The sequence below is a fragment of the Bombina bombina genome, chromosome 5 (assembly GCF_027579735.1).
Source record: "Bombina bombina isolate aBomBom1 chromosome 5, aBomBom1.pri, whole genome shotgun sequence".
Lineage (NCBI taxonomy): Eukaryota > Metazoa > Chordata > Amphibia > Anura > Bombinatoridae > Bombina > Bombina bombina.
The window spans coordinates 910647582-910661963 of record NC_069503.1 but is presented as its reverse complement, the minus strand read 5'-3'; the positions used below and the strand labels follow the sequence as shown (position 1 = coordinate 910661963).

General features: G+C 37.1%; 1 protein-coding gene across 1 annotated transcript in view; it reads right to left on the bottom strand.

Moving 5' to 3' along the window:
* Nucleotides 1-13332: 13332 nt before the first annotated feature.
* The window catches only part of CLVS1 (clavesin 1), a 209587-nt gene continuing 208537 nt past the window's right edge, over nucleotides 13333-14382 (bottom strand). Inside the window, exon 5 of the mRNA XM_053713149.1 lies at nucleotides 13333-13572. Coding sequence (XP_053569124.1) covers nucleotides 13333-13572 — 240 coding nt within the window. The remainder of the gene's footprint in view (nucleotides 13573-14382) is intronic.

The following is a 14382-nucleotide window of genomic DNA, read 5'->3' as shown; positions in this document are numbered from 1 at the left end:
CGGTTTAACGCTTGGATTTACCATCACTTTACCCACATGAACAAATCAACAAAAAATGTTTTGCCTTGCATACATTAGTTTTCTTCAAAAATTATTTTTATTGGTTTATGGATAAATGCAACAAATATGGAATGTATTGTTTTTTTTTACATTTCTGTCTGAATCTAAATACACAGATTTCATTTTTATTTCTGATATTGCAGATTATCAGAATTTCTATTTTCTCCCTTTTTGTCCTAAGCCTATGAGAGTTATTCCATAATGATACTGAAGCTAACCCCATCAACTTTTAGCCTTTCTGCTTTCACCAGAACATGTTTGCTCCAGACATCACAATACATGAATAGACGGCATCTTATCACCTGGTGCTACCATAGTTACTAAGCCTAGACTACATCACGCCAAGAATGCAGAAATATGCAGGATTATAACAATCATGGGAACAAGATAAGAAAAGACCGAAAACCAATGTCATGGAGATACAAATCTCTCTCCTCTTTTTTTGTTTGTAAATAAGACAAACAACCAGATGTTAATCTTAAATCCCAATGACCAAGTTCCTTGTACTTTTTACTTTACTTAATCTTGACAGTTATAATGATGTTCTGCTGGAACTGTAAATGACTAACTACTTAATAAAAATATGATTTTATGCTTGTGTTAGAAGCATGATTACTTATATACATATTTATTTTCATTGTGGCATTTGAAATAGAATTTAAGTGATTATGGAAGTACCTCGCAAATGTAATGTAAACAAATCATTCCCTGAGCTGTGCTTCGAATTTAGATGATTTGAAATTGTGTGGAAGAATACTAGATGGAAATATTTTAATTGCAAGAATGTCCCTTCGTCTAGGTCAACATCATTAATCTGATTGCAAATAACAGCTGCTGCTACTGCTAATGTGGTTACTAGTATTTTTGCTGAAGGCTGCACAGTGTCCTGACAAAAAACACCTGCATATTTCACAGCTAGGCTACTGGGAAATGCTGCAAATGTAAATACTTTATGCATTACATTAAATTACATATGTATTTACATATATATATCCCAATTCATTAGACCATTCTGTGTGTAATTCTGTGGAGTACACAATACAAAAAAAACCCCAAAACAGATATATTAAAGGGAGTATGTTACCCAGATGCTGAATCCCTTGAAGGAAATGCAGCATGTCTAGAAAATATCTCTTCAGGATCTATATACATTAAATTATATGTATATATCTCACCAATTCATTACACCATTCTGTGTGTTATTATTTTGAGTAAGCAATACATAATATCAGTCATATTTAAGCATATGTTACCCAGCTGTTAAATCTCTTAAACGTGATGCAGCATTTCTGTAAAAGGCTGACTAGAAAATATCACATTAACTCTGTGTAAAAAAAAGGAATATCTTTTAGCGAAAAAATTCCTCAGTAGCCACATACTATTATAAAGGAACTTTAAGCATCTCTCAGTTTAAGAAAATTTTTAGGAAATATTGGGAGATTATGGAATAATCCCATGAGATAGGAGTAAGGAAAAGGTGAATTTAGCACAGGTGATGCTGATTGGCTGTTTTGTTTCCTCCCCCCCTGAATGATATCTGATAACAGAGCACTTACTCTGGTGAGATGGAGACATTTTCATATAAAATTTCTTCTTTTTTTAACATAGAGATGTGATTCATTAGTCAGATTTTTACAGATATGCTGCATCACATCCAAGTGATTTAGCATATCAATAATCGTGTAACGTAACTATTTTTCTGGAGCAACATGCACATTTCACGCTTTGTTATACATATTATATGGATAGTAAATGCATCTAGAGACTAATAATATGTATTTTGTATCTAATATCTAAAAATTATGAAATTCATCCTTTAATCTTAAAATATTTGCTAGATCTGGCTTCTTTACATTGTGTACCCTTGATGATTTGACCAAAGGAATGTTGTAATGAATTATGAAGTAAAATATGCAATCTATTGTCTTTATACCTGCAAAAAGTTCAAAGTATATCTAAAACTCCCTTATGAGTGTTTGTTTGCTCTCTACACCAGGCATCTCTCTATAACAATCATTATGCAACAGGCACCCATAGCAGGTTCAAAATATATCTAGAAAGCACTCCTGAATACTTTGTAGTGTAATATGTTTAATGTTTATTGTCCTGCAATTTGACACTTCATTTGGGATTAAGAGTTATTACAGGCATCCAAATCATTCTTAGAATAAGTTATGCGAGTATAATGACACATACAATGTATAGTCATAAAATATATTCAGCTCCATATAAAGCACCAACACTGCACTTTTTTTTAGGGGTTAAGTACTATTGTTGTTCTTAAAAATGTATTTTTAATTGTACTAGGATATTTACTAGAATTATTTTGTTTCAGAAATAATCATTCGGAAAAAATATTCTGAAACATTAGTTTTCCCGATATTCGTTGTCTGCACTATTCAATATTCATTTAGTTTAAAATTAATACTGAATATTCGTTAATATTCGCAGGAAAAAAAATAACATATATCGCTCGCTAGCCTAACGTCGACAGCTGTTATGAATACTTCACATTACAACATTCTTCACAAACAGGGACAATGTTATTTTTTTTTTGTAAATACATATTTTCTATATATATCTGTATATACCTATACCGTATATCTATTCCTATAGTATATATAGGTATAGATATCTATTTTACATGAATATCAGCTATATATAGGAATATATATTTAAAAATAAAAAAAATTTGTGTGTGAAGACATAGGAATGTAAAATATGCTTAAATGGACAGTCTAGGCCAAAATAAACTTTCATGATTCAGATAGAGCATGTAATTTTAAACAATTTTTCAATTTACTTTATCACCAACTTATTGCTTTGTTCTCTTGGTATTCTTAGTTTAAAGCTTAACCTAGGAGGTTCATATGCTAATTTCTTAGACCTTGAAGGCCACCTCTTTTCAGAATGCATTTTAACAGTTTTTCACCACTAGAGGGTGTTAGTTCAATGTATTTCATATAGATAACACTGTGCTCGTGCACATGAAGTTATCTGGGAGCAGGTTAAACTGCAAGTCTGTCAAAAGAACTGAAATAAAGGGGCAGTTTGCAGAGGCTTAGATACAAAATAATCACAGAGGTAAAAAGTATATAAATATAACTGTGTTGGTTATGCAAAACTGGGGAATGGGTAATAAAAGGGAATTATCTATCTTTTAAAACAATAAAAATTCTGGTGTAGACTGTCCCTTTAACACGCATCAGGGTTCGCACATTAGGTTTAACGTGGTGTTGGGTTAGCGCACATGAAGAATTGCTAACTTCAATGCGTGTTATTGAATTATTAAAAATAAAATATTAAAACATATTAATAGTATTAAAGAGCATCATTTTCTGAGCATACATTTTAACCCGTTTGATCACCTAAGTATTTTCATGGGCATTTTTATGCTTAGAAAGTTAGGCTCTCTTTTTAGTAAATGTTGAGATGAGTAGGGACTCTTATGTGCATTGGCATTTGGACACATTAGTTTGGTTTACTTACTTGGCAAATTTGCAGCACTATTATACTGTATAGTGTACTCATTATTAGTTTATGCGCTTATCAGTGTACAGTTCAGTAACGGTCAGGAGTCTGTACATCCCATACAAGTAAGAGTTCTAGGGGCTACTAATGTTTCTGTAGCTGAGGTAATTAAATTCCTTTCTGAAAAGTCTGATATGTGTGTGTGAGTAATTATGTGTGTCTATGTATGTACATGTGTGTGCATCTGTGTTTATGTGTGATTATGTGTGTCTGCATCTGTGGTAATGTGTGTCTATGTGTGCGTGTGCATCTGTGTTTATGTGTGTCTGTGGTAATGTGTGTCTATGTGTGTGTGTGCATCTGTGTTTATGTGTGATTATGTGTGTGTCTGCATCTGTGGTAATGTGTGTCTATGTGTGCGCCATCTGTGTTTATGTGTGATTATGTGTGTGTGTCTGCATCTGTGGTAATGTGTGTCTATGTGTGTGTGTGCATCTGTGTTTATGTGTGATTATGTGTGTGTCTGCATCTGTGGTAATGTGTGTCTATGTGTGTGTGTGCATCTGTGTTTATGTGTGTGTCTGCATCTGTGGTAATGTGTGTCTATGTGTGTGTGTGTGCATCTGTGTTTATGTGTGATTATGTGTGTGTCTGCATCTGTGGTAATGTGTGTCTGTGGCCCCTAGTTATCAAGCCGTCAACCTCAAATACGCTGGAATTCCGCAGCGTATTTGTGGCGAGGCTGATTCGCCTTAGTTATCAAGCCCTAGACACCGGCAAAAGTAGAATTTAGTGACGTAAGCTTCGATCCGCCGGACTCAGTCCGACAGAGATCGATTCTTACGTCACTCCAGATGTTCCGCACACAAGTTCGGCACTATCTGACTACTTTTGCTAGTTATTAAAAAACTAGCAGGTACGCTTGGCACTTTTCCGGCCCAGCGTACCTGGTTTTCAAACCGCCGCCCTGGAGGTGGCTGATACCATAGGAATCAATGGGAGTCTGACCATAGCAAAAGTTCATGTTCGCTGCTGCCAGATATCCCATTGATTCCTAAGGGAGCTGTCTACACCGAACACCCTAATATGTACCCCGAGTCTAAACACCCCTAATCTGCCCCCCCCTACACCGCCGCAACTAAATAAATGTATTACCCCCTATACCGGCGCCCTGCAGCCCCCCGCAACTAAATAAAGTTATTAACCCCTAAACCGTCGCTCCTAGACCCCGCCGCAACTATAATAAAGTTATTAACCCCTAAACCGACACTCCCGGACACCGCCGCCACCTACATTATACCTAGTAACCCCTATTATGCCCCCCCCTATACCGCCGCCACCTATAATAAAGTTATTAACCCCTATCCTGCAGATCCCGGACCTCGCCGCACCTAAATAAATAGTTTAACCCCTAAACCGCCGCTCCCGGACCCCGCCGCAACCTATATTAAACTTATTAACCCCTAATCTGCCCCCCCTACACCGTCGCCACCTATAATAAATTTATTAACCCCTATCCTGCTCCCCCTATTCCGCCGCAACCTATAATACATTTATTAACCCCTATCCTGCCCCCCCTACATCGCCGCCACTATAATAAAATTATTAACCCCTAAACCTAAGTCTAACACTAACCCTAACACCCCCCTAACTTAAATATTAATTAAATAAATCTAAATAATATTTCTCTTATTAACTAAATTAATCCTATTTAAAACTAAATACTTACCTTTAAAATAAACCCTAATATAGCTACAATATAAATAAAAATTATATTGTAGCTATCTTAGGATTTATTTTTATTTTTACAGGCAACTTTCAATTTATTTTAACTAGGTACAATAGCTATTAAATAGTTATTAAATATTTAATAGCTATCTAGTTAAAATAAAGAGAAATTTACCTGTAAAATAAAAACTAACCTAAGTTACAATTACACCTAACACTACACTATAATTAAATAAATTAATCCTTTTTAAAACTAAATACTTACCTGTAAAATAAACCCTAAGATATCTACAATGTAATTAATAATTACATTGTAGCTATTTTAGGATTTATATTTATTTTACAGGTAACTTTGTATTTATTTTAGCTAGTTAGAATAGTTATTAAATAGTTATTAACTATTTAATAACTACCTAGCTAAAATAAATACAAAATTACCTGTAAAATAAATCTTAACCTAAGTTACAATTAAACCTAACACTACACTATCATTAAATTAATTAAATAAATTAGCTACAAATAACTACAATTAAATTCAATTAAATAAACTAACTAAAGTACAAAAAATAAAAAAAGCTAAGTTACAAAAAATAAAAATAATAATTTACAAACATTTCAAAAATATTACAACAATTTTAAGCTACTTACACCTAATCTAAGCCCCCTAATAAAATAACAAAGCCCCCCAAAATAAAAAAAATGCCTTACCCTATTCTACATTAAAAAGTTACCAGCTCTATTACCTTACCAGCCCTTAAAAGGGCCTTTTGCGGGGCATGCCCCAAAGAAAACAGCTCTTTTGCCTGTAAAATAAAAATACAACCCCCCCCAACATCAAAACCCACCCACCCACATACCCCTACTCTAACCCACACCCCCCTTAAATAAACCTAACACTACCCCCTGAAGATCATCCTACCTTTAGCCGTCTTCAGCCAGCTGACCACCGATGGAACCGAAGAGGAGGTCCGGAGCGGCAGAAGTCATCATCCAAGGGGCGCTGAAGAAGTCTTCCATCCGATTGAAGTCTTCATCCAAGCAGCGTCTTCAATCTTCATCCATCCTCAGCGGAGTGGAGCCATCTTCAGACGAGCCGACGCGGAGCCATCCTCTTCTTCCCCGACAACTAACGACGAATGACGGTACCTTTAAGTGACGTCATCCAAGATGGCATCCCTTCAATTCCGATTGGCTGATAGGATTCTATCAGCCAATCGGAATTAAGGTAGGAAAAATCTGATTGGCTGATTTAATCAGCCAATCAGATTGAAGTTCAATCCGATTGACTGATCCAATCAGCCAATCAGATTGAGCTCGCATTCTATTGGCTGTTCCGATCAGCCAATAGAATGCAAGCTCAATCTGATTGGCTGATTGGATCAGCCAATCCGATTGAACTTCAATCCGATTGGCTGATTAAATCAGCCAATCAGACTTTTCCTACCTTAATTCCGATTGGCTGATAGAATCCTATCAGCCAATCGGAATTGAAGGGATGCCATCCTGGATGACGTCACTTAAAGGTACCGTCATTTGTCATCGGGAAGAAGAGGATGGCTCTGCGTCGGCTCGTCTGAAGATCGCTCCGCTCCGGATGGATGAAGATTGAAGACGCCGCTTGGATGAAGACTTCAATCAGATGGAAGACTTCTTCAGTGCCCCTTGGATGATGACTTCTGCCGCTCAGGATCTCCTCTTTGGTTCCATCGGTGGTAGGCTGGCTGAAGACGGCTAAAGGTAGGATGATCTTCAGGGGGTAGTGTTAGGTTTATTTAAGGGGGGTTTGGGTTAGAGTAGGGGTATATGGGTGGTGGGTTTTAATGTTGGGGGGGTTGTATTTTTATTTTACAGGCAAAAGAGCTGTTTTCTTTGGGGCATGCCCCACAAAACACCCTTTTAAGGGCTGGTAAGGTAATAGAGCTGGTAACTTTTTAATGTAGAATAGGGTAGGGCATTTTTTTATTTTGGGGGGCTTTGTTATTTTATTAGGGAGCTTAGATTAGGTGTAAGTAGCTTAAAATTGTTGTAATATTTTTGAAATGTTTGTAAATTATTTTTTTTATTTTTTGTAACAGCTTTTTTTATTTTTTGTTCTTTAGTTAGTTTATTTAATTGAATTTAATTGTAGTTATTTGTAGCTAATTTATTTAATTAATTTAATGATAGTGTAGTGTTAGGTTTAATTGTAACTTAGGTTAAGATTTATTTTACAGGTAGTTTTGTATTTCTTTTAACTAGGTAGTTATTAAATAGTTAATAACTATTTAATAACTATTCTAACTAGCTAAAATAAATACAAAGTTACCTGTAAAATAAATATAAATCCTAAAATAGCTACAATGTAATTATTAATTACACTGTACCTATCTTAGGGTTTATTTTACAGGTAAGTATTTAGTTTTAAATAGGAATAATTTATTTAATTATAGTGTAGTGTTAGGTGTAATTGTAATTTAGGTTTGTTTTTATTTTACAGGTAAATTTCTCTTTATTTTAACTAGATAGCTATTAAATAGTTAATAACTATTTAATAGCTATTGTACCTAGTTAAAAAAAATTGAAAGTTGCCTGTAAAATAAAAATAAATCCTAAGATAGCTACAATATAATTATTATTTATATTGCAGCTATATTAGGGTTTATTTTAAAGGTAAATATTTAGTTTTAAATAGGATTAATTTAGTTAATAAGAGAATTATTATTTAGATTTATTTAATTAATATTTAAGTTAGGGGGGTGTTAGGGTTAGTGTTAGACTTAAGTTTAGGGGTTAATAATTTTATTATAGTGGCGGCGGTGTAGGGGGGGCAGGATAGGGGTTAATAAATTTATTATAGGTTGCGGCGGTATAGGGGTGGCAGGATAGGGGTTAATAAATTTATTATAGGTTTGCGGCGGTATGGGGGGGCAGGATAGGGGTTAATAAATTTATTATAGGTGGCGACGGTGTAGGGGGGGCAGATTAGGGGTTAATAAGTTTAAGATAGGTTGCGGCGGGGTCCAGGAGTGGCGGTTTAGGGGTTAAACTATTTATTTAGTTGCGGCGAGGTCCGGGATCCGAAGGATAGGGGTTAATAACTTTATTATAGGTGGCGGCGGTATAGGGGGGGCAGGATAGGGGTTACTAGGTATAATGTAGGTGGCGGTGGGCTCCGGGAGCGGCGTTTTAGGGGTTAATAACTTTATTATAGTTGCGGCGGGGTCTAGGAGCGGCGGTTTAGGGGTTAATAACTTTATTAAAGTTGCGGCGGGGTCTAGGAGCGGTGGTTTAGAGGTTAATAACTTTATTTAGTTGCGGGGGGTGCCGGTATAGGGGTTAGAACACTGTAGTTTATTGTGGGTGCTTAGTGACAGATTATCAATAAAGCTGTAGAAAAGCTGAAGAGCACCAAGATCGTATGAGAGATAACTATCACAGTCCGCTGCTCATCGCCCCGTACTTGGTGCGCGACTTTTTGACAGATTTATTGATAACTTTGGCGAGATTTTTCAGGTCCGCGGCGGCGATGGTAGGCAAGCTTAGGCGGGCGTATTGGGCCGGCGAAGGCAGGTAAGTAGACACGTTGATAACTAGAGGCCTATTTGTGTGTGTGCATCTGTGTTTATGTGTGTCTGTGGTAATGTGTGTCTATGTGTGTGTGTGCATCTGTGTTTATGTGATGGTCTATGATTAAGGCGGTCAGGATACGCCGAAACGCGTAAGTCCAAAACCGAACCTCTCAACTACTCCTTTATTTTATATGTGTGCCTCTGAAGTACTCAAGTTTTTTAAACGACCTGAAATTCTATAATAAAGTCATTTCATGATTTAAGCTGCTGGATGGACGCGCTTTTTCTTTTTTCGCTGTGTTTATGTGTGTCTGTGGTAATGTGTGTCTATGTGTGTGTGTGCATCTGTGTTTATGTGTGATTATGTGTGTGTCTGCATCTGTGGTAATGTGTGTCTATGTGTGTGTGTGCATCTGTGTTTATGTGTGACTATGTGTGTGTCTGCATCTGTTGTAATGTGTGTCTATGTGTGTGTGTGCATCTGTGTTTATGCGTGTCTGTGGTAATTATTATTATTATCATTTATTTGTATAGCGCCGCCAAATTCCGTAGCGCTGGGTACAATGATAGGGGTATACAATGACAAAGATTTGTGATAAAAAAACTAAACAAATCTAGCACAGGAGGAAGAGGGCCCTGCTCCGGAGAGCTCACAGTCTATAGGTTTAGGGTGCAGAGACATAAGGTTGGGGTAGCTTGTTACATCGGTTGTATTTGCAGCAGTGAGTCAGGCAGTTCATGTAAATGTATTAGCTTGGTTCGGATGCGGGATGGAGGAGAGATGGTAAGCCTCTCTGAATAGGTGGGTTTTCAAGGATCGTCTGAAGCTATACAAGGTTGGAGACAGTCTGATGGAGCGGGGTAGAGAGTTCCAGAGGACAGGAGCAGCACGTGCAAAGTCTTGGAGGCGGGAGTGGGATGTAGAGATAACAGGAGTGTAGAGATGTAGGTCAGAGGTTGATCGAAGAGGACGGGATGGGGAGTATTTCACGATGAGAGAGGAAATATAGTTGGGAGTTAGACTGTTGAGTGCTTTGTAGGTTAGGGCTAATACTTTAAATTGTATTCTGGAGTGTATGGGGAGCCAGTGTAGAGACTGGCAGAGCGGAGCAGCTGATGTAGATCGTCGACTTAGGTGGATGAGTCTAGCAGAAGCATTCATAATAGATTGGAGGGGGGAGAGGCGGTGTTTTGGAAGGCCAATTAAGAATAGATTGCAATAATCAATGCATGACAGGATGAGGGGATGAATAAGTATTTTTGTAGTTTTTTGAGTAAGGAAGGGCCGAATTCTGGAAATGTTGCGTAGGTGTGAACGGCAGGATTTGGTAAGCATTTGTATATGTGGGTTGAATGTGAGTTCTGAGTCTAGTGTGACCCCAAGGCAACGGACATGGGGTGAGGTGTTGAGAATAGAGTCTCCAACCATCAGAGAAATGTCAGGTGTCGGATGTCTCGAAGAAGGTAATGTGTGTTTATGTGTGTGTGTGCATCTGTGTTTATGTGAGTCTGTGGTAATGTGTGTCTATGTGTGTGTGTGCATCTGTGTTTATGTGAGTCTATGGTAATGTGTGTCTATGTGTGTGTGTGCATCTGTGTTTATGTGAGTCTGTGGTAATGTGTGTCTATGTGTGTGTGTGCATCTGTGTTTATGTGAGTCTATGGTAATGTGTGTCTATGTGTGTGTGTGCATCTGTGTTTATGTGAGTCTGTGGTAATGTGTGTGTGTGCATCTGTGTTTATGTGAATCTGTGGTAATGTGTGTCTATGTGTGTGTGTGCATCTGTGTTTATGTGAGTCTGTGGTAATGTGTGTGTGTGCATCTGTGTTTATGTGTGTCTGTGGTAATGTGTGTCTATGTGTGTGTGGGCATCTGTGTTTATGTGTGTCTGTGGTAATGTGTGTCTATGTGTGTATGTGCATCTGTGTTTATATGTGTCTGTGGTAATGTGTGTCTATGTGTGTGTGTGCATCTGTGTTTATGTGTGTCTGTGGTAATGTGTGTCTATGTGTGTGTGCATCTGTGTTTATGTGTGTCTGTGGTAATGTGTGTCTATGTGTGTGTGTGCATCTGTGTTTATGTGTGTCTGTGGTAATGTGTGTCTATGTGTGTGTGCATCTGTGTTTATGTGTGTCTGTGGTAATGTGTGTCTATGTGTGTGTGTGTGCATCTGTGTTTATGTGTGACTATGTGTGTGTCTGCATCTGTGGTAATGTGTGTCTATGTGTGTGTGCATCTGTGTTTATGTATGTTTGTGGTAATGTGTGTCTATGTGTGTGTGTGCATCTGTGTTTATGTGTGACTATGAGGCCCATTTATCAAGCTCCGAATGGGGCTTGAGGGCCCGTGATTCTGGCGAGTCTTCAGAAAGTCTTCTAAAGGCCGCTGCTCCATAACCTGTCCACCTGCTCTGATGAGGCGGACAGAGATTGCCACAATTCAATCCGATCGAGTACGATCGGGCTGATTGACAACTCCCTGCTGGCAGCCGATTGGCCGCGAATCTGCAGGGGGGCGGCGTTGCACCAGAGGCTCACAAGAGCTGCTGGTGCAATGCTGAATACGGAGAGCGTATTGCTCTACGCATTCAGCGAAGTCTGTCGGACCTGATCCGCACTGTCGGATCAGGTCCGACAGACTTTTGATAAATAGGCCTCATTGTGTGTGTCTGCATCTGTGGTAATGTGTGTCTATGTGTGTGTGTGTGCATCTGTGTTTATGTGTATCTGTGGTAATGTGTGTCTATGTGTGTGTGTTTGCATCTGTGTTTATGTGTGACTATGTGTGTGTGTGCATCTGTGGTAATGTGTGTCTATGTGTGTGTGTACATCTGTGTTTATGTGTATCTGTGGTAATGTGTGTCTATGTGTGTGTGTGTACATCTGTGTTTGTGTGTATGTATGTGTGTGTATCTGTGTTTGTGTGTCTATGTATGTATGTGTGTCTGACTATGTTTATGTGTGTCTGTGTGTGTATGTGTGTGTTTGTGTGTATGTATGTGTGTGTATCTGTGTTTGTGTGTCTATGTATGTATGTGTGTCTGACTATGTTTATGTGTGTCTTTGTGTGTGTACATCTGTGTTTATATATATCTGTGTGTTCGTCTACGTATGTATGTGTATTTGTATGCTTATGTGTATTTCTGTATGTACATGTGTGTGTGTGTCTCTGTGTGTATGTTTCCCTACATGTGTATAATTGTGCGTGTAAACTATAGTATCTGTTTGTTAAAATATAGTAAAGTACTTTTTAAAATGCTAGAGGCTTCATGTGCTATACACAATACTGCTGGCCAATCACTGGCATTAAACTTCACTAAATCAAGAACTTCTTCTGTATGGTATGCATGCAGAGTCCTTTAGCTTTTTGCCATTAATTAAAATTACTACTATCTAAAAGACATCTTTTTCTGCAGCTTTGAAAATTGTTGCAATGCCCTTGAGTAGATTGATGGAGGAAGGGGGGTATGGTGTGCTTAATTTATTTTGAAATATTGCTGTATTTTACTTTTTTGTGCATCTATATTTGCATGCATATATATATATATATATATATATATATATATATATATATATATATATATATATATATACATATATACACACACACATATATACTGTATATATATATATACACACACATATATATATATATATATATATATATATAATAAAAAGAGCAGGCTTGCACTCGCTGATCTTAAATAACTGGTGCCTTAATGTGACATTTCGTGGAACGTATCCCCTTCCTCAGACCTGTCTTTTTATTGCATGCACCCTGGCAGCTGGAAATTAAAGTGAGAGTGCACTCCTGCTGTATATATATAATTTGGGGGAGGCACATTTTTCAAATTGCACTGAGAGACAGATTCTATAGAAACTGCCCTGTAAAGAACATTAGTAGTTATTAAACATAAACTGGCAGAGTAATCTCTCTGCTGTTCAACTCTCTCTCTGATGTTAAACTGCACTCTCTGCTGTTCAATTGCTTTATTTTGCTGTTCAAATCACTCTTCAGATCTCTGGTGCTCAGCTATCTCTTTGTTTACAAGTTGCCTGTCCCAACTCCCAATCAGACACCACTAAAAAAGGAATGCAGACTTCTCAACCAATGCTGCTTGCACTGTAGTTCCCCAATGGCAGAGATGCTAACAGCTGCAGATATTGCATGCCATAGTAGTGTGATGGGCATAAAAATATTACCAGCATGAAAAAAAATTAAATCAGTAAACAGTTATAATAAAAAATAAAAATCAAGACATTTTGTAGTCCCTTCAAAAAGCTGACTGCTTCAGCCCCTCACTGTGGGCAGTCTGCACTACATCCACCAACCAAACGTGGTAAGGGCTAGAGTCGTGATGTGGCAGGTGTCAGACTCTGTTTTACAGAAAGGCAGGAAAAGAGGTGAGGTAGTGATAGGTAGCAAAGCAAAATGCCACAAATATGCCACCAAATCACTGCTTTATTAAACTCTGCCACAGTCTCAAAATCTGCCACTCTTATTTGTGCCATTATAAAAACAAGATTACCTTTTCATATACTTTGGTGAACAATCTCTCTCCATGTTGTTAGGTGCATACTTTACATGTATGGCATTGTAGGAGCTGTGAGTATACTCATTATCATCATTGTAATCAGGACCCAGCAATGTCCTAGCCCAGGTACCCATGTCATAAGGTGGAAGTGTGCCTCCAAACTCAGAAGGTAAACATTCAGGGTGAATCAACTGGTGAAGACTATTCAAATTATTACCATGGAGAAAAATCTGTAAAATAAAATAAACAAACAATTAATACATAATTATGTACTTACAATATTATATATAGATATTAATAAAATGCCACTAAATAAAAAAAAAAAAAACACAAAAGTAAATTCTAAATACATCAACATCTTAACATCTATCAATCAATCTATGTATCTTTCTATCATTGAATATATCAATAAATAATGTATACAACCTATTTTATACATAATTTAGATGTATTATAATAATGTATTACACAAATCAAATGTTATCTGCCATTTTCCTGTTACTTAAAAAAATATATATTTTAAAGGAAGTAAAATTAAAACATTTTTGTGTAAAAATTGAGCTTTGCTCCCCACTGTAGAAATAAAAGAAAAGCCAGTGAGCGTCATTCGTAAATGCACTTAGTTGCTGCTTTATTAAGATATGTACAAGTTAGATGATAAAACATCTAGAACATGTGCAAGCCTTCGATCTTACGCGATACTTAATTAAAGATACAATCCTACAAGCTATCTAATTAATCCCTGGACATAATACAAGTGTGGTGCGCAGCGGCATTTAGTGGCCTTCTAATTACCAAAAAGCAATGCCAAAACCTTATATGTCTGCTATTTCTGAACAAAGGGGATCCCAGAGAAGCTTTTACAACCATTTATGCCTTAATTGCACAAGCTGTTTGTAAATAATTTCAGTCAGAAACCTAAAGTTTTTGAAAAGTTAACGATTTTTTTTTTATTTGATTACATTTGACGGTGAAATGGTGGCATGAAATATACCAAAATGGGCCTAGATCAATACTTTGGGTTGTCTACTAAAACAAAA